Source organism: Symphalangus syndactylus, chromosome 1 (assembly GCF_028878055.3).
Source record: "Symphalangus syndactylus isolate Jambi chromosome 1, NHGRI_mSymSyn1-v2.1_pri, whole genome shotgun sequence".
Lineage (NCBI taxonomy): Eukaryota > Metazoa > Chordata > Mammalia > Primates > Hylobatidae > Symphalangus > Symphalangus syndactylus.
Genome location: NC_072423.2, coordinates 92,205,140 through 92,226,233, shown reverse-complemented (window position 1 = coordinate 92,226,233; position 21,094 = coordinate 92,205,140). Strand labels below are relative to the sequence as shown.

The following is a 21,094-nucleotide window of genomic DNA, read 5'->3' as shown; positions in this document are numbered from 1 at the left end:
CCTCCCTCTTCTATCTGATAGCCTTCTATATCACTAGAAAACTCTTCCACGGATCCTCTTTCTCTAGAGGTCAGTTTCAAATCATTCTGGAACAGAGGGTAGGATATTTAGGAGAAATACTAGGCAAGAAGAATTGACAGAATCTGACAGCCAGCTGAATAAGGGAGTTGAGGGAAAGGGGATGGATGAGTGACTCCAGTATCTTGAACCTGATGACTGGGAAGATTCTAGTGTCCTGGATGAAAAACAGAGAAGAGGCAGAGCGAGATGTGGAATAGAAGCCTGTACCACCCACCCGCCACCACAGGAACACCAGATTTTATCAACTATCTGCACACAGAAAAGCATCATCACAAGGACCAAAAATCAGGTGAGCAACTATGGTACCTGGTTTTAACTTCATATTGTGGAAAGAGACATTGAGGAAGGCAAGAGAGACAGTCTTGAATTGCTGACACCACCCCTACCCCACCCCCTAGCAGTGGCCATGCACCATAGAGAAGAGAATCTGTGTACTCTGGGGAGGGAGAGCATGGTGACTGGAGGACTTTACGTGGAACTCAGTGCTGCTCTGTCACAGCAGAGAATAAAGCCATGCTGGGCTCAGCCAGTGCCCAGGCATGGAGGGAGCATTTGAACCAGCCCTAGGCAGTGGTCAGAACTTGAGTTTCTTGGCAAGCCTAGCCACCACGGGGTGAAGTGCTCTGGGGTCCTAGGTAAACTTGAAAGGCAGTCTAGGACACAAGAACTGCAATTCCTAGGCAACTTCTAGTGCCAGGTTGGGTATACAGCCAATCAATTAGGGTGGCACGTGATCTAGGGAGATACCAGCTGGCATGGCTAGTATCATACTGAGTGGGGAAAATCTGAAAGCCTTTCCTCTAAGATTTGGGACACGACAAGGATGCCTACTGTCACCATTGTTACTCAACATAGTACTGGAAGTTCTCGTTAGAACAATTAGACAAGAGAAGGAAATAAAGGGCATCCAGACTGGAAAGGAAGAAGTAACATTATTCTTGTTTGTAGATTATATGATCTTATATTTGGAAAAACCTAAAGAGTCCACTGAAAAACTATTAGAACTGATAAACCAACTCAGTAATGCTGCAGGATACAAAATCAACATGCAAAGATCAGTAGCATTTCTCTGTGTCAACAGTGAACAATCTGAAAAAGAAATTTAAAAAGTAATCCCATTTACAATATCCACAAATAAAATCTAATACCTAGGAATTAACCAAAGAAGTGAAATATCTCTACAATGAAACTGTGAAACAATGATGAAAGAAGTTGAAGAGGACACACAAAAAATGGAAAGACATTTCACATTCATGGATTGGAAGAATCAATATTGTTAAAATGTTAGCCGGGCGCGGTGGCTCACGCTTGTAATCCCAGCACTTTGGGAGGCCGAGGCGGGCGGATCACGAGGTCAGGAGATCGAGACCACGGTGAAACCCCATCTCTACTAAAAATACAAAAAATTAGCCGGGCGTGGTGGCGGGCGCCTGTAGTCCCAGCTACTCGGAGAGGCTGAGGCAGGAGAATGGCGTGAACCCGGGAGGCGGAGCTTGCAGTGAGCCGAGATCGCGCCACTGCACTCCAGCCTGGGTGACAGAGCGAGACTCCATCTCAAAAAAAAAAAAAAAAAAAAAAAAAAATGTCCATACTACCCAAAGCAATCTACAGATTCAGTGCAACCTCTATCAAAATACCAATGTAATATTCTTCACAGAAATAGAAAAAAAATCCTAAAATTTATGTGGAATCACAAAAGTAGCCAAAGTTATCCTAAGTAGAAGAAACAAAACCGGAGGAATCACATTATTTGACTACAAATTATACTACAGAGTTACAGTAACCAAAACAGCATGCTACTGCCATAAAAAGACACATAGACCAATGGAACAGAATACAGAACTCAGAAATGAATCCATAGACCCACAGTGAACTCATTTTTGACAAAGGTGCCAAGAACATATATTGGAGGAAAAGACAATCTCTTCAATAAATGGTGTTGGGAGAATTGGATATCCACCTGCAGAAGAATGAAACTTGATGCCTATCTCTTGCCATATATAAAAACCAAGTCAAATGGATTAAAGACTTCAATCTAAGACCTCAAACCATGAAACTACTTCAAGAAAACATTGGGGTAACTTTCACGTTGGTCTTGGCAAAAGTTTCTTGAGGAATACCTCACAAGCATAGAAAACCATAGCAAAAATGGACAAATGGGATCACACCAAGTTAAAATCTTCTGAACAGCAAGGGAAACAATGAACAAAGTGTCAAGCCAACCCATTGAATGGGAGAAAACATATGCAAACTACCTATCTGACAAGGGATGAATAACCAGAATATATAACAAGCTCAAATAACTCTGTAGGAAAAAAATCTAATAATCTGATTTTTAAAAAGAAAAATGATCTGAATAGACATTTTCTCAAAAGAAGACGTACAAATGGCAAACAGGCAAATGAAAAAGTGCTCAACATCACTGATCATCGGAGAAATGGAAATCAAAATTACAATGATCTGGCAATTAAATGGCTTTTATCCAAAAGACAGGCAATAACAAATGCTGGAGGATGTGGAGAAAAGGGAACTGCTGTACAATGTTGGTGGGGATGTAAATTAGTACAACCACTATAAAGAATAGTTTGGCGGTTCCTAAAAATTAAAAATAGAGCCACCATATGATCCAGCAATCCCACTGGTAGGTATATGCCCAAAAGAAAGGAAGTCAGTATATCAGAGAGATATCTGCATGCCCGTGTTTACTGCAGCACTGTTCACAATAGCCAAGATTTGGAAGCAAAGTAAGTGTCTATCAGTGGATGAATGGATAAAGAAAATGTGGTACATATACACAAGGGAGTAATATTCAGCCACAAGAAAGAATGAGATCCTCTCATTGGCAACAACATGGATGGAACTGGAGGTCATTATGCTAAGTGAAATAAGCCGGGCACAGAGAGACAAACATCACATGTTCTCATTTATTGGTGGGATTTAAAAATCAAAACAATTCAACTCATGGAGATAGAGAGTAGAAGGATGTTTACCAGATGTTGGGAAGGGTAGTGTGGAGGTGGGAGGGAGGAGGGATTGTTAATGGGTACAAAAAATAGAATGAATAAGACCTAGTATTGATATCACAACTGGGAGACTATAGTCAATAATTTAATTATACATTTAAAAATAACTAAAAGAATATAATTGGATTGTTTGTAACACAATGGATAAATCCTTGAAGGGACGAATATACCCCCCAACCGCCCCCAAAAAAAGACTCCATGGGTATAATCCAGAGGGTGGCAGGCTATGTGGGTTCTCAGTCTGGAGCCTGCATAGCAAGCAGCTTCCAAATCATTACTAAGCTTAAGGGGGCAGTGGGACACGACTGCTTCTCATTCCAGTGTCTCTTTGGGTCTGATAATTTAAAGGAGGCTTGCATTTCTCAAACAAAATACTTGTTTTCTTTCTTACTTTCATATGTATGTGAAAATGTCCATAGTAAAAAGTAGAAATTCAAAACCAAAGCCATAGTTAATGTTAAGCTTTTGATTCCATATCCTACTAATGGCAGGTGAGATGCATGGCTAAGGGCCTGGATGTGGGGAGCACGGTTTGCTGCTTTGGGCACCCTCCCTCCCACTGCAGTACCCTGGAATAGAAGGGAATAGAAGGATGGCAGGAGCTACTATGTCCACCTCAAAGACACCACCTCTTCCTCCCTCTGCAGTTGGGAGCAGGGAGAAGGGACAGAGGTGATAGATTCTAGTGTGCCGTGGGACAGTCCATGGACTCCCTCCAGCTCTGTGTAGTTCTAGCTCTTGTGCTGGGGTCCTTTGCATATGTGGTCTCCATAGAGACAGTGTGCAGGCAAAATTCTTTCATTCCAACACTCTCTTCCACTGAGGACTCTCACCCCCTACTGCCAGAGAGGCACCTGGGTCTCCCTTTGGGCATGTTAAAAGAAAGACAAAGTAAATTTAACAGAGTTTAAATGAGCAAAGAACAATTTATGAATCAGGCAACCTGTCAAATCACAGGAGATTCAGAGATACTCCAGTGATATTGCATGGTCGAAGATGATTTATGGACAGAAAAGGGAAAGTGATATACAGAAACAAGTTAGGTACAGCAACAGCTGGATGGGTTACAGATTGGCTTTTGCCTTATTTGAACATGATTTGAACAGTTGGCTAAAACTTGGTGGTTGGCACAAGAATAGGTTATAGTCTGTTTACACATCCAGTTAAGTTACATTTCACTATGTACAGAGAAACCTTTAAGCTGAACTTAAAATACGTAAGGAGGCAGGTTTAGGCTAAGCTTAATTTAACAGGCCCTTCCAGAATTAGAAGTCCTTCTGCTTCTCCATCTCAGCTCCTCCACATGGTGTCACAGGAAGCACTGGGGTCCTCATCTCAGCACCATTAGAACAAGGAGTTAATCACCAATAGAACTTTACTATAGGAACTTCAAGGCCCATCTGTATTTTGGGAAGAAAGGTGACCTTAGACAGGTTTGTGATGCAAGAAGGAATGATGAGCAAAGGTGGTGGCAAACATATAGGCAAATCTAAATGAATGTCTGCCTAATATAATAATGGTAATAATAATGTGAATTGGGGATTAAAAAGGGGGCAGACTAAAATAGCGTGGGCAGGAAAGATTAGAGTGAAAGTGTTCCAAGGTCCTTACATTGTTTCAGTGGATTGTTTAGGATATTAATTTTAGACTTAAGCATACATGTTAAAATTTCAAGGGCAATAAGTAAAAGAATACAGTGTAAACTTCCAAATAAGTAGAGGGAAAAATGCAATATACTAAGATTAGATATTTATGAAGAATATTAGAAGAATTCATTGAAAGGTTTTAAAACCTAACAAATAGAGAGATAGAATACATTATTAACTGAAAGAAACAATTTTGTAAAGATACCAAAATTGCCAGGCTGATTTATTGATTTACTGTAATTCCAAGCAAAATGCCAATAGGGTATTTTGAGCAACTTGACAAACTAGTTTTGCAATTTATAATGAAAGGCAAAAGCTCAAGCATGGTTGAGAAGTTCCTGAGGAAGAATAAGTAAGGAGGGATCTTGAGATATTTGTACATCAAGATTTATCATAAAGATGTAGCAATTAAAACCACATGATAGCACAAAGACAGATACATTTATCAGTGAAACTGAATAGAGTCAGCAGTATTCTTGCTTATTCAAAGCATTTTATGTAGGACAGAGGTGGCCTTTTTCTTTTTTTTTTTTTTTTTGAGACGGAGTCTTGCTCTGTCACCCAGGCTGGAGTGCAGTGGCGCGATCTCGGCTCACTGCAAGCTCCGCCTCCTGAGTTCACGCCATTCTCCTGCCTCAGCCTCTCTGAGTAGCTGGGACTACAGGCGCCCGCCACCACGCCCGGCTAATTTTTTTGTATTTTTAGTAGAGACGGGGTTTCACCGTGGTCTCGATCTCCTGACCTCGTGATCCGCCCACCTCGGCCTCCCAAAGTGCTGGGATTACAAGCGTGAGCCACCGCGCCTGGCCAGAGGTGGCCTTTTTCATCGATGAGGAAGTGGAAACTATCAACAAGTGATGCTGAGATAAACAGTTATTCATATGAGGAAAAATGAAGTTGGATCCCTGCCTCCCACATATACAAAAATCAATTCCAAATGGATTAGCAAAAAAGGCAAAATTTAAAAACATTTTCAAGAAAATACAGGAGAATATCTGGCCAGGCACGGTGGCTCATGCCTGTAATCCCAGTACTTGGGAAGCCGAGGCAGGCAGATCACGAGGTCAGGAGATGGAGACCATCCTGGCTAACATGGTGAAACGCTGTCTCTACTAAAAATACAAAAAAAAAAAAAAAAAATTAGCCAGGCATGGTGGTGGGCATCTGTAACCCCAGCTACTCAGGAGGCTGAGGCAAGAGAATAGCATGAACCCAGGAGGTGGAGCTTGCAGTGAGCCGAGATAGTGCCACTGCACTCCAGCCTGGGCGACAGAGTGAGACTCCATCTCCAAAAAAAAAAAAAAAAATATATATATATATATATATATAGAAGAATATTTTCTGAATTCAGGGCAAGAAAGACTTTATGAAAAGATAGGGAGCTGACCACAAAAGAAAAGACATGAATTCTACTTGTCAGAAGACACCATGAAGAAAGTGAAAAGACAAGCCATGAACTGCAAGAAAATATGTGTAAACAAGTATAACTGACTAAAGATGAGTATCAAGAATATACAAAGAGCTCCTACAAATCAAAAAGAACACAACTCCAAAGAAAAATGGGCAAAGGACACGAACAGACACTTTTAAAAGAGGGAATATGATAAATATATGTAAAGGTCTCAACTTTATTAGTGATCAGGGAAATGCAAATTAAAACTCTGGTGAAATACTATTTTACATTCATTCACCTGGAAAAATCAAGAAGTGTGACAATACTAAGTGTTGGTGAGGATGTAAATTAATAATTCTTACCCATTGCTGGTAGAAGGGAAATTGGGACCACCAATTGGGGAAATAGTTCTAGTGTTTTATTGTAAAGTTGGATATTTGCATATACTCCTAGGTATTACACCTTGTGGGATGTCTGCATGCATACACCAGGATATGAATTGGGTTCTTTTCAATTGTTTCCAACCCCAAATTGAAAAAAAAAAAAAAAAAAGAACCAACAAACCACCAAGTGGCTTTGTCACTAGGTCAATAAATTGTGGTATAGCCACATAGTGGAATATTTTACTGCAGTGAAAATGAATTACAGGACTATACAGCACTGTGTATGTATTATAGAAACAACTTTGAAAGAAGAAAATTGCAGAAGAGAACTTAACAGCATGATACCATTTGTCTTAGTCCATTTGGGCTGCTATAGCAAAATACCATAGGCTGGGTGGCTTATAGACAGCAACAATTTATTTCTCGCAGTTCTGGAGGTTGGGAAGTCCAAGATCAAGGCACCAGCAGATTCCTGTCTTGCGAGGGACTGGTCTCAGTTATTAGGTGGATGGCAACTGCTGTGTTCTCACATGGTGGAAGTGGCTAGATAGCTCTTCAGGACCTCCTTTATAAGGGCTCTTATGAATCCCACTCATGACCAAAGGGCCCATCTCCTGATACCATCACTTTGGGGGTTAGGATTCCAGCACATGAATTTTATGGCGTCACAAACACCCAGACCATAGCACCATTTTTTTTCTTTTTTTTTATTAATTTTTTTTTTGCACACAAAACAATAAACATTTTGTAAAAATACATACAAACAAAAAGATGCGTATCAAACATATTAGGAAGGTTGCACATGGGAAGACGGGGAATAGAAATGGGGAGTGGGAATTAAAGAAAATGAATGAGAGAGGGACTTTGTATGGATCAATGATAATAACTCAATCCTCTATTTGACAAAGAAGAAGGAGAAGGAAGAGGAAGAAAAAGAAAGTGGGATAAAGGATCAGAAAGGGAGGAAAATAGAAAAAATTAGAGTATGACTCCAGGGTAGACCTGTTTCGTTGTCGCTGGGTTGGTTGGTTGGTTTGTCTGTTGTATTTTTCATATGTTTCGCCATGTTGGCCAGGCTGGTCTTGAACTCCTAGCCTGAAGTGATCAACCCGCCTCGGCCTCCCAGAGCGCCGGGACTACAGGCGTGAGCCACCACGTCCAGCCCTCACATCATAGCACCATTTTTATACAGTTTCAGAGAAGCAAAACGAAGTGATGTATTAGGGATACAGAGAAGCGATTTAAAAAACTATTTTAAAAAGTGAGGGTGTGACAGACACAGAGGTCAGGATAGAAGTTGGGCGTGCAGAGGGAGAAGGGATAAGGAAGGAACCCACAGGTGGGAGCATCTGTACTAGGAATGTTCCATTTCTTAAGTAGGATGGTTTTGTCATGGGTAGTAATTATATTATGTTTCCTAACTATGTGTGAGGGAGAAGAAAAGAGAAAATCAGTTGGGGAAGACTCAGTGCAGAAGCGGCATGCCTGAAAAGTCACAGCAACAGGCAAAAATAAAACAACCTGGTAAAAAACTCAGGCTGCACCTGCACACAGATAAGCAGACAGGGTCCAGCACAGAAGCCTTTTGTTCTTTGTATAATCAGGGAGCTCCCAGGAAAGTGTCCTCCCCTTTTCAGGCATATACGTGGTGGGAACTTTCACAGGGAGGAGGGGGGCTTACCTAAAACAAACTCACAGTTATGCAAACAAAAAAGGCGGTGCTTTGTGCTTGTATAGATACATACCCACAGCTGCATAAGACAGCTTTACTGATAAGAGAAGTTACTCAAACTACTACAGAGATAAGAGGTTTTCCTGCAAAAGCTTTTGAATTCAGCTGTAACAGGGCAATCCACTTGCATACTCAGCTCACTGTGGAGAGCTTTCTTCTTTCGCTTATTAAACTTTCGCTCCCACCTCACCCTGTGTCCCGTTCCTTAATTTTCTTGGAGTAGGACAAAGAATCCCGGGTATTAGTCCAGACAAGGAGAAACTGCTACATTAAGGTACATTGGCAAGACTGCAACATGTGTATTCCATGTACTTTTTCATAAGTTATCGATTACGTAAGTGTAGATTTCATTTTCTATATCTTTTTAAAAATAAAACAACTCTGAATTGTTCAAGATTTTAACTCCTGATTGTGCCTCCCAAGGCTTCCTAATCTGGTCTCCATTTACCCCTCCACGTCACGCCTCTGTTCCAAACCGTTCAGCTTCTCCAGCCACTTTAGGCACCACCTCTGAGCCTTTGCTGTTTCCATGATCTTCCCCAAAACGAATAACCTCCTTCGCCCCTCTCCCCCTAAAAGACCCACAGATTCCCGGGCCTCTAAGCGCCCCGTTTCGTCTTATTCTTTTCTCAGTCGCGCTCACTGCGGCCGCGCCACTGTCGCCGCCCCGCGCGCCTCTGCCGTTTGCCGCCCGCGGCGCTTCCCCTCCGCAGTTCCTCCCCGAGCCGCCCCCAGTGCCCACGATTCCGCGGCTTCGCCGACCAGGGGCCGCGCCGACTGGGAACTCGCCAGGCGCGTGGTCCCTTGCAAGGCCTGGGGGCCGGCGAGGCCGCAGAGGCGGGATGGGCCTGAGCCCGGGCGCCGAGGGGGAGTACGCGCTCCGCCTCGCTAGGATTCCCCCACCGCGCCCCAAACCCGCCTCGCGAACCGCCGGTACCGGGCCCAAGAACCAGCAGCCTGCGCTCAGACGGTCAACTGTGCCCCACTCAGGTCAGCCCCAAGAATGCGGGCCCTTTCCTCAACTGTCCTTCAGGTCCCAGCAGGCCGTTACCCTCAAAGCTCCTTTTCTTAGACATTTGGTGATTGTGTTGTCTGTTAGCCATCATGAGCGAATATTTCAGAACGACCGCTTGTTATAAAGCTAATCAAAGCGAGCCAGGCAGCCACTCCCTCCTTCCTGCTATATCTCATACGGAAGTGAGGCAGTGGTGGCAGCGCCGGAGGGTGGCGTTAAGACCTGCTCTAGATCGGCAGACGTTCCTCCCATCGGGCTTAGGATAGAGGTGAGGCGCCCTTCTTCATCCTCTCCCCGATTCCATCCCCAGGAATTCCAAAGTCTCTCTTTGGCAGAGGAACTGAACCCGCTCCAGCACCTAGCTCCACAACCCTCTCCATTCATCCCAAGATTTTCTGAGGCCTAACCAGGGGCCAGGCACGATGCTAGACTAGAGCTCTGAGCCCACTCTCTGTAGCGGTCAAGGTGCTTGCTTGAACTCTCCTTTCACAGGTCTAAATAGCGTTTCCCCCCTTGAATTAGAAGAATCCGTGGGATCCGCAGCGTTGGTCCAGCTCCCAGCCAAGCAGCCTCCGCCGGGCACATTAGAACAGGGCAGAAGCATCCAGCAAGGGTAAGAAGATTGTAAGGATGGGGTCTTTGGGTGGAAGAAGTCTTTTGGAGAATTGACTTGGAATGCAGTTCTGTAAAACAAACCCAGAGGTGGTTTTTGTGTGAACCAGCCAGCCGGTACCCAGCAAGGGGAAGGCTGGTGTGATCCTGGGTGATAACAGATGGTACTGGGCTTGGGACCTGTTGGCCACAGGCATGCCTTGCAGCTGTTTCTAGCCACAAGGCCATTCTCTAGACCCCAGAGAAATGAATGGCTTTAGCAGGAGGCTTACAATATTGTCGTTGGTTTCACTAATCAATGAACAACGAGTTGACCTTTGGCAGATTTCCTGAATTCACTTTCATTAACAACATGATGGTTGCTGCTTTAAAAAATTCCGAGGGGCTGAAATTTTGGAGAGGAGCTATACTGAAAATGAGGGGTGTCCCATTTGCCCCATACACTATTTTTTTCTGGAGAAGAGTTTAAAGCATGGGAAAAGGTAAAGAAAAAGTCATTTCTGAGTTGGTGGTGTACCAGATGTTGACATGTGCTGTCTCTTTTCACCTTCTTGACCTCTGTGAGACACATTTTCATCTCTATTTTAAAGATAATCAAGCTGAGGGTCAGACATTCATTTACCAGCTCAAGGTGGGACAGCAATCATGAGAGCTAGGATTCAAACCTAGATCTTTTGGCTTCGAAGTGTGTTACTCTACTACCTACCTTAATTTAATATGCTTAAAAGCATATTCTTGCCTTTCATTTCTGTCCTGTCCTGTAACATTTTGTTTCAAGGGAGAAATATACTGATTTCATTCATATTACTTGCAGTTACAGTGTTGTGGCTTATCAAGCTTTCTTAGAAATCTGGAGCTAATTATTGGAAGAAAGAGCTCTAGAGTTCAAGGGGTTTGCTTCTGGGTAGTAGGGCTGGGATGAGAAGGGAAAGGAGGAGGTCTCCTTGCATTTCATCATAAATTCTTATGTACTGGTTCCTTAAAAAAAAAACAAAAGAAAACCATGTGCAAGTATCACTTTCATAAACATTAAAAAGAGATTCTTAGCAAATTAAAAAATAAAAATCCCCAAAACTGCTTCTTGCTGTCATTAGCATTTGAACAGTTGTCAGAAAACCAACAAACAGCAATTCTTTTGTATGAAAGCTAATGGGTTCACAGACGCAAACTTTGGGGGGAATGTTCCCTACAGTCTCCAAACCGAAAGGCATCTTAAAAATCACAAATCTGTAATACAGATTTTCCAATAGTTACGAAATAGTGATATTTGTTAACTCTGTGATTGCAAAATCATTTAGGGAGAAGCCTGTAGTTAGCTTGGAGACCACACCCAGCCAGAAAGCAGACTGGAGTTCAATTCCAAAGCCTGAGAATGAAGGCAAGTTAATAAAGCAAGCAGCTGAGGTAGGTATAACAAGAATTCTCAAAGTGACTGTCTTTAAACTCCTGGCAACTTCTCTACATACTGTATTTTACTTTGTTTCCAGGGGTGTCTAATCTTTTGGCTTCCCTGGGCCACATTGGAAGAAGAAGAAACGTCTTGGGCCACACATAAAATACACTAACAATGACGATAGCTGTTGAGCTTAAAAAAAAAAAAAAAAACCCACAAAAAATCTCATAATGTTTTAATAAAGTTTACAAATTTGTGTTGGGCCACGTTCAAAGCTGTCCTGGGCTGTATGTGGCCTGTGGGCTATGGGTTGGATAAGCTTGGTTTAGACGGTCTAATAAATTCACTGATTTGGGATGTTGGTTATGCTTTGTTTTAAAGCAGTTTTATTGAGGTGTAATTGACAATATAGTAAACTCCACATATCTAAAATATACAATTTGATACATTTGGCATATGTATATGCTAGTGAAGTATACAGTTTGATACATTTTGACATCTATATATATATATCCTGTGAAACCTTCACCACAATCAAGATAATGAATAATCTCTATCGTTTACAAAAGTTTCTTTGTGCCCTTTGTAATCCCTCTCTCTTCCCATACCACTCCCATCCCCAGGCAACAACTGATATGCTTTTTGTCACCATAGATTTGTTTACATTTTTAGCGATTTATATGAAATCATATTGTATGTGCACTTCTTTGTCTCCTTCATATAACTTTTTTTTTTTTTTTTTTTGAGACGGAGTCTCACTCTGTCACCCAGGCTGTAGTGCAGTGGAGCGATCTCGGCTCACTGCAAGCTCTGCCTCCTGGGTTCACGCCATTCTCCTGCCTCAGCCTCCCGAGTAGCTGGGACTGCAGGCACCCGCCACCACGCCCGGCTAATTTTTTGTATTTTTGGTAGAGACGGGATTACACTGTGTTAGCTAAGATGGTCTCGATCTCCTGACCTCATGATCTTCCTGCCTCAGCTTCCCAAAGTGTTGGGATTATAGGCATGAGCCACTGTGCCCAGCCCATATAACTATTTTGAGTGCCATCCATGTTGTTGCTTTTTATCAACAGTTCATTCCTTTTTATTACTGAGCAGTATTTCATTGCATGGATATACCACTCTTGTTTATCTGTTCACCTGTTGATTGAGCATTTGAGTTGTTACTAGTTTTTGACTATCACAAATCTGCTTGAACATTTATGTACAAGTCTTTGTGCAGACTGTATATTTTTTCCTCTTGGGTGAATATGTAGGAATGAAATGGCTAGGTCATGTGGTAGATGTATATTTAACTTACTGTTTTCCTTAACATTTTTTTTTCTTTTTTGGGGCTTTCCAAGCCTGCTAGACAAATTCTAAAAGAGCTCCAACCTTAACTTACTGTTTTCCACAGTGGTTGTATCATTTTACATTCCTACCAGCAGTCTATAAGAGTTCAGTTCATCAGCATTTGGCATGGTCAAAATCTTCTAAATTTTAGCTATTTTAATAGATGTGTAGGTATCTCATTGTGGCTTTCATTTGCATTTTCCTAATGACTAATAATGTTGCACGTCTTTTCATAAGTATATTTGCTATCCATATATATAATCTTTGGTGAAGTGTTCAAATCTTTTGCCCATTTTTTCCTATTGGTTTGTATGTTTTGAGAGTTCTTCAGAAGTTCTGTATACAAGTACGTCATCAGATGTATACTTTATAATATTTTCTCTCCATCTGTGGCTTGTCTCTTCAGAACAGGTTCTTAAATTTTGATGAAGTCCAATGTATCAGCTTTTCCTTTTATAAAAAGGAAATGTAATGAAATACTGCTCAGTTATAAAAAGGAATGAACTATTGATAAAAAGCAACAACATGGATGTCACTCAAAATAGTTATATGAAGGAGACCGACAAAGAAGTGGACATACAATATGATTTCATATAAATCTCTATTTATGAATAGTGCCTTTGGTGTTGTATCTAAGAGACCTTTGCCTAATCCAATGTCACAAAGATTTTTTCCTCTTTTCTTCTAGATATTTTATAGTTTTATTTTTTAGATTCACATATTTGATACATCTTTATTTGTACTTTTATTTCAATAGTTTTGGGGGAACAGGTGGTGTTTGGTTGCATGGAAGAGTTCCTTAGTGATGATTTCTGAGATTTTAGTGCATCCATCACCTGAGCAGTGTACACTATACCCAATGTATAGTCTTTTATCCCTCGCCCCACTCTCGCCCTTCCCTTCTGAGTCCCTAAAGTTGATTACATCATTCTTATGCCTTTGTGCCCTCATAGCTAGCCCCCGCTTATAAGTGAGAACATATGATTTTTTGGTTTTCCATTCCTGAGTTACTTCACTTAGAATAATGGTCTCCAGCTCTATCCAGGTGGCTGTGAATGTCATTGTTTCATTCCTTTTTACGGCTGAGTGGTATTCCGTGGTGTGTGTGTGTGTGTGTGTGTGTGTGTGTATACACCACATTTTCTTTGTCCACTCATTGCTTGATGGTCATTTAGGCTGGTTCCATATTTTTGCATCTGTGAATTGTGCTGCTATAAACATGCATGTGCAAGTGTCTTTTTCATACAATGACTTCTTTTCCTCTGGTTAGATACCCAGTAGTGGGATTGCTGGATCAAATTGTTGTTCTACTTCTAGTTCTTTAAGGAGTCTCCATAGTGTTTTCCATAGTGATTGTACCAGTTTACATCCCCACCAGCAGTGTAAAAGTGTTCCCTTTTCACCACATCTATGCCAACACATACTATTGTTTTGATTTTTAAGTTATGGCCATTCTTGCAGGAGTAAGGTGGTATTATTGTATTGTGGTTTTGATTTGCATTTCTCTGATAATTAGTGATGTTGAGCAGTTTTTTAATATGTTTGTTGGCCATTTGTATATCTTCTTTTGAGAATTGCCTGTTCATGTCCTTTGCCCACTTTTTGATGGGATTGTTTGTTTTTTTCCTTGCTGATTTATTTGCTTGAGTTCCTTGCAGATTCTGGATATTAGTCCTTTGCTGGATGCAGTTTGTGCATATTCTCTCCCACTCTGTGGGTTGTCCATTTACTCTGCTTATTGTTTCTTTTGCTGTGCAGAAGCTTTTCGGTTTAATTAGGTCCCATCTATTTATCTTTGTTTACGTTGCATTTGCTTTTGGGTTCTTGATCATGAACTCTTTTCCTAAGCCAATGTCTAGAAGGGTTTTTCTGATGTTATCTTCTAGAATTTTTATGGTTTCATATCTTAGATTTAAATCTTTGATCCATCTTGAGTTGATTTTTGTAGAAGGTGAGAGTTGAGGATCCAGCTTTATTCTTCTACATGTGGCTTGCCAATTATCCCAGCATTTTTTGTTGAATAGGATGTCCTTTTCTACTTTATGTTTTTGTTTGCTTTGTTGAAGACAGTTGGCTGTATTTTGCCTTATTTCTGGGTTCCCTATTCTGTTACATTGGTCTACTTGCCTGTTTTTATACCAGCACCATGCTGTTTTGGTAACTATAGCCTTCCAGTATAGTTCAAAGTCAGGTAATGTGATGCCTCAAGATTTGTTCTTTTTGCTTAGTCTTGCTTTGGCTATGTGGGCTCTTTTTTGGCTCCACACTAATTTTAGGATTGTTTTATTCTAGTTCTGTGAATAGGTATTTTGATGGGAATTACACTAAATTTGTAGATTGCTTTTGGCAGTATGATCATTTTCACAATATTGATTCTACCCATCCATGAGCATGAGATGGGTTTCCATCTGTTTGTGTCATCTGTGATTTCTTTCAGCAGTGTTTTGTTTTCCTTGTAGAGATCTTTCATGTCTTTGGTTAGGTATATTCCTAAGTATTTTATTTTTTTTACAGCTGTTGTAGAAGGGGTTGAGTTCTTGATTTGATACTCAGCTTGGTCATTGTTGGTGTACAGAAGGGCTACTGATTTGTGTACAATAATTTTGTATCCTGAAACTTTGCTAAATTGATTTACCAGTTCTAGGAATTTTTGGATTAGGCTTTAGGGTTTTCTAGGTATCTGATCATATCAGCAAACAACAAAAAGGAATTTGAATTCCTTTTTACTGATTTGGATGCCCTTTATTTCTTTCTCTTGTCTGATTGCTCTGGCTAGGACTTCTAGCACTATATCGAATAAATGTGGTGAAAGTGGGCATCCTTGTCTTGTTCCAGTTATCGGGGAGAATGCTTTCAACTTTTCTCCAATCAGTATAATGTTGGCTGTGGGTTTGTCATAGATGGCTTTTATTGCCTTGAGGTATGTCCCTTTTATGCTGATTTTTAATCATAAAGCGATGCTGGATCTTGTCAAATGCTATTTCTGTGTCTATTGAGATGATCATGTGATTTTTGTTTTTAATTCTGTTTATGTGATATATCACATTTATTGACTTGCATATATTAAACCATCCCTGCATCCCTGCTATAAAACCCACTTGATCATAGTGGATTATCTTTTTGATATGCTGTTTGATTTGGTTAACTAGTATTTTGTTGAGGATTTTTGCATCTGTGTTCATCAGGGATATTGGTCTGTAGTTTTCTTTTTTATTATGTCCTTTCCTGGTTTTGGTATTAAGGTGATGCTGGCTTCATATAAGGATTTAGGGAGCATTCCCTCTTTCTCTGTCTTTTGGAATAGTTTCAGTAAGATTGATATCAATGCTTTGAATGCCTGATAGAATTCAGCTGTGAATCTGTCTGGTCCTGGACTTTTTTTTTTCTGTTTTTGGCATTTTAAAAAATTACTGTTTCAATCTTGCTACTTGTTATTGTCTGTTCAGAGTTTCTCTTTCTTCCTGATTTAATCTAGGAGGGTTGCATATTTACAGGAATTTATCCATATCCTCTAGATTTTCTAGTTTGTGTGTGTGAATGATCTTTTGTATTTCTGTGGTATCAGTTTTAATATCTCCCATGTCTTTTCTAATTGAATTTATTTGGATCTCTTCTCTTTTCTTGGTTAATCTCGTTAATGGTCTATCAATTTTGTTTATCTTTTCAAAGAACCAGCTTTTTGTTTCATTTTTTGTGTGTGTGTGTGTGTTTTTTTGGGCTTCAATTTCATTTACTTCTGCTCTGACCTTGGTTATTTCTTTTCCTCTGCTGATTTAGGTTTGGTTTATTCTTGTTTCTCTAGTTTCTTGAGGTGTAACCTTAGATTTTTTTTTTTTTTTTGATGTAGGCATTTAACTTTCCTCTTAGCACCACTTTTGTGTGTCACTGAGCTTTTGATAAGTTGTGTCACTATTATTGTTCTGTTCAAATAATTTTTAAATTTCCATCTGGATTTCATTGTTGACCAAATATCATTGAGGAGTAGATGACTTAATTTCCTTGTATTTGTATAGTTTTGCGGGTTCCTTTCAGAGGTAATTTCTAATTTTATTCCACTGTGGTCTGACAGGTACTTGATATATTTTTGATTTTCTTAAATTTATTGAAACTTGTTTTGTGGCCTGTCAAATGGTCTATCTTGGAGAATGTTCCATGTGCTGATGAAAAGAATGTATATTTTGCAGTTGTTGGGTGGAATGTTCTGTAAATATCTGTTAAGTTTATTTGTTCTAGAGTATAGTTTAAGTCCATTGTTTCTTTGTTGACATTCTGTCTTGATGACCTGTCTAGTGCTGTCAGTGGAATACTGTTACTGTGTTGCCATCTATCTCATTTCTTAGGTGTAGTAATAATTGGTTTATAAACTTAGGAGATCTTGTGTTAGGTGCATATATATTTAGGATTGTGATATTTTCCTGTTGGACTGATCTTTGTATTATTACATAATGTCCCTCTTGGTCTTTTTAAACTGTTGTTGTTTTAAGGTCTGTTTTGTCTTATATAAGAATAGCTACTCTAGCTCACTTTTGGTTTCCATTTGCTTGGAATATCTTTTTCCTCCCCTTTTAAGTTTATGTGAGTCCTTATGCATTAGGTGAGTCTCTTAGAGACGGCAGATACTTGGTTGGTGGATTTTAATCCATTCTGCCATTCTGCATCCTTTAAGTGGAGCATTTAGGCCATTTACAGTCAATCTTAGTATGGAGATGTGAGGTGCTGTTTTAATCATTGTGCTAGTTGATGCCTGAATATCTTTTTTTAAAAATTGTGTTATTATTTTATAGGCTGTGTGAGATCTAAGGAGGTTCTATTTTGGTGTATTTTCAAGCTTTCTTTCAAGATTTAGAACTCCTTTTATCATTTCTTGTAGTGCTGGCTTAGTCATGGTGAATTCTGTCAGCATTTCTTTGTCTGAAAAAGACTTTATATATTTCTCCTTCACTTATGAAGCTTAATTTTGCTGGATACAAAATTCTTGGCTGACCATTATTTTGTTTGAGATGGCTAAAGATAGGACCCCAATCCCTTCTGTTTTGTAGGATTTCTGCTGAGAAATCTGCTGTTAATCTGTTAGGGTTTCCTTTCTAGGTTACCTGACGCTTTTGCCTCACAGCTCATAAGATTCTTTCTTTGTCTTGATTTTAGATAACGTGATGACTATGTGCCTGGATGATGATCTTTTTGTGATGAATTTCCCAGGTGTTGAGTTTCCTGTATTTGGATGTCTAGATCTGTGGTAAGGCCAGGGAAATTTTTCTCAATTATTCCCTCAAATGTGTTTTCCAAACTTTTAGATTCCTCTTCTTCCTCAGGAACACTAATTATTTTTAGTTTTGGTCATTTAAGATAATCCAAAATTTCTAGGAGGCTTTGTTCATACTTTTGATTATTTTTTTCTTTTTTTAAAATTATACTTTGTTTTAGGGTACATGTGCACAATGTGCAGGTTTGTTACATATGTGTACATGTGCCATTTGGTGTGCTGCACCCATTAACTCGTCACTTAGCATTAGATATGTCTCCTAATGCGATCCCTCCCCCCTCCCCCTACCCCACAAGAGTCCCCAGTGTGTGATGTTCCCCTTCCTGTGTCCGTGTGTTCTCATTGTTCAATTCCCATCTATGAGTGAGAACATGTGGTGTTTGGTTTTTTGTCCTTACGATAGTTTGCTGAGAATGATGGTTTCCAGCTTCATCCATGTCCCTATAAAGGACATGAACTCATCATTTTTTATGGCTGCATAGTATTCCACGGTGTATATGTGCCACATTTTCTTAATCCAGTCTCTCATTGTTGGACATTTGGGTTTGTTCCAAGTCTTTGCTATGATTATTTTTTTCTTTGTCAGATAGGAGGCCTTAGAAAAGAGGAGTTTCTCTAAGTGGGTGCCTGTTTCTGGGAGAAGGGCCAGAGCTGGGTTGCCAGCCTGTGCAGATGTACAGGGAGCTTTGAAATGACCACTTATTCTAAAGGGACAAACAGAATTCAGAAGGTTGATTATTGTTATTATTATTATTTTTGAGATGGAGTCTTGCTGTGTCACCCAGGCTAGAGTGCAATGGCACGATCTTGGCTCACTGCAATCTCCATCTCCCAGGTTCAAGTGATTCTCCTGCCTCAGCCTCCCCAGTTGCTGGGATTACAGGCGTGTGCCACCATGTCTTGCTAATTTTTGTATTTTTAGTAGAGGAGGGGTTTTGCCATATTGGCCAGGCTGGTCTTGAATGCCTGACCTCAGGTGATCCACCTGCCTCGGCCTCCCACAGTGCTGGGATTATAGGCATGAGCCACCGCACCCAGCCCAGAAGGTTGATTATTAAGCTATTCAAGGAGATACCAGAGAAAGGTGAAAACCAACTTAAAGAAATTTTTTAAGACAATACAGGATATGGATGAAAAATGCTCCACAAAAATAGATATTATAAATAAAAAATAAGCACAACTTATGGAAATGAAAGACACACTTAGAGATATACAAAATGCACGGGAAATAGAACTGAACAAGTATTAATAAAAGAAAGAGCTTGAAGACAAGGCTTTCGAATTAATCCAATCACACAAAGACAAACAGGGCAGCAAAATCTTCACCTAGAATTGAAAGTGGCAGCATCAGCTGGGATTGGAGGCAGCTCTGGAGCATACAGACAGCTACTCTGTGGCTCATGAAGTTAGCAGAACTTCATGAAATGCTGGAGAGATGTTAAAGAAAAGAAAAAGGGAAGGATGGGACTGTAGAGAAGCCCCCAGTATAACCGCAACCTTGGCTGCACCTTAAACTCACCTAAGGAGCTTTTAAAACTCTGGCACCTAGGCTATACTCCAGACCAATCTGAACTTTCTAAAGCTCCACAGGCAATTTCAATTTGTAACCAAGGCTGAGAATCAATACTCAATATAATCGATTTACAGTGGGAGGAAATTTAACAAGAGAGTGGATAACTGTTAAGTCTCTGTGAATCCCATTTAGTTTTATACCTTACTACCTCATCCGTGGCAATATTGCAGGTGAGAGTATTAAAATGCAAAAGAAAATAACCTAAAATTCCAAAATTCCCTCCTCTTTCCTTCTCCAATCCCTGAGCCTTCTGTTTTCTGTACCACAAAGCTTGTTCGACATCCTTGATGAACAGAACTTGGGTTTTATGAGCTTTCTTCTGGCTTAGACTGGCCTCACAATGAATTGGGCTATCTTCTTGCTGTCAGTTTTCCAGGAAACAACAACAAAGATTTGATTGCTTGTTTGTTGTCATTGGGAATAACCTAGCCATGTTGGGTGGGAAGTAACTGGCTATTTGGTTGGTGGGGAAGTGTGTCCAAGGTGGAGGGATGGTGAAGAACAGACTGCATGTTCCTACGAAGAACAGGCGTGACCGTCCAGCTGGCTTGGCCGACTCTGAGAGCCCTGCCCTCCACTAGATACTGTGGATGGTGGGTGAAAGGCATTGGTTAGGACTCTAAGGTATTGGGGTCTGTGCTCAGGTAGAGTGAGATGGAATCGGGTTGGTTCAAGAGTAACATAACGTGTCAACTGGCTTTTCCTCTGGACTGACTCAGAAAAACCTGTCCCATAGTCGTACTGTTACTGCCATTCCTTTCACCCTGATCAATGCCAGAAATAATAGCCTGAGTTGGATTGATTTCAGCTCTGGCACCTGTTCTTTACTTCTTGTTCATCTTTTGTCCATGGGCATTTCTGTTATTCTTCCTGACCAGTGTCAGGACTTAGATAGAAATGGGCCTTGGATTACTGTAACAGTGAGGATGGGCCTATGGGCTTTCCTGTGTCGTGTGTGTATAATAGCAGAAATGGCCTCAGCTTAGCACATATGTTCACATAAAGAAATTAGGCTAGATAACTTCTCTTCGTCTCTCCTTTACCTGTGTCTGAAAGGAAAAAATAATTAGATAATCTATGAATCAAAAATCTGTATATACCTAAATTATAAATTAAAGGCAATTTAACTGTTTACCTGCATCTGCACATGCAAATGTTGAACATGACTTGACTTTTTAAAATGAGCTTCGGAATATTTAAACTTCAGACTTTCTTATGAACATTTAAAAACATTGTTCTCTGATCCCTTTGCCATTTATGAAGACAGAGGCATCTGCTTAAAGCAATATATTCTTATTACTATCTGAATCACAAAGAAAATACTATTTGCTATTTTTCCTTTTTGGTCTTCTTCGAAGGATGAGAAAGATCTCTCCTCCACTTTCCCTTTCTTCACTTACTCTCTTGGCTGCTTTCTGCTCCTCTGTATCCGTCTACATCACTCACATGCTGTCTTCCCAACTCTTAGCTCTCAAGCTCTTCTGTACACTATACTTCTCAAGCTTCCGGGTTTTATGGTGGGGGATATCCCTATTGCTTTCCCTGGGCTTATGGCAAAAGAAAATGAAGTCCAGTTTGAAGTCTTCTGCAGTATCATTCTGCTTTCTGGGTGAGAAGCCTGGTTTGGGGAGCCCTCTAGTGGATATGT

At 40.4% G+C, this 21,094-nt stretch overlaps 1 protein-coding gene and 1 pseudogene across 9 annotated transcripts in view; one reads left to right on the top strand and one right to left on the bottom strand.

Moving 5' to 3' along the window:
• The first annotated feature begins 210 nt into the window (after positions 1-210).
• PLAAT5 (phospholipase A and acyltransferase 5) overlaps positions 211-21,094 on the top strand; it is a 37,381-nt gene continuing 16,497 nt past the window's right edge. For 2 of the 9 annotated variants that reach the window (XM_063642703.1, XM_055295487.2), the window contains exons 1-3: positions 8,964-9,248; positions 9,799-9,886; positions 11,184-11,289. In XM_063642703.1, coding sequence (XP_063498773.1) covers positions 9,101-9,248; positions 9,799-9,886; positions 11,184-11,289 — 342 coding nt within the window. In that variant the 5' untranslated portion in view covers positions 8,964-9,100. Of the gene's footprint in view, positions 371-8,909; positions 9,249-9,765; positions 9,887-11,183; positions 11,290-21,094 lie in introns of those variants that run through there. The other 7 variants (XM_055295744.2, XM_055295240.2, XM_055295655.2 and 4 more) reach the window with 6 other exon arrangements.
• LOC129461479 (uncharacterized) lies at positions 12,608-12,656 on the bottom strand (annotated as a pseudogene).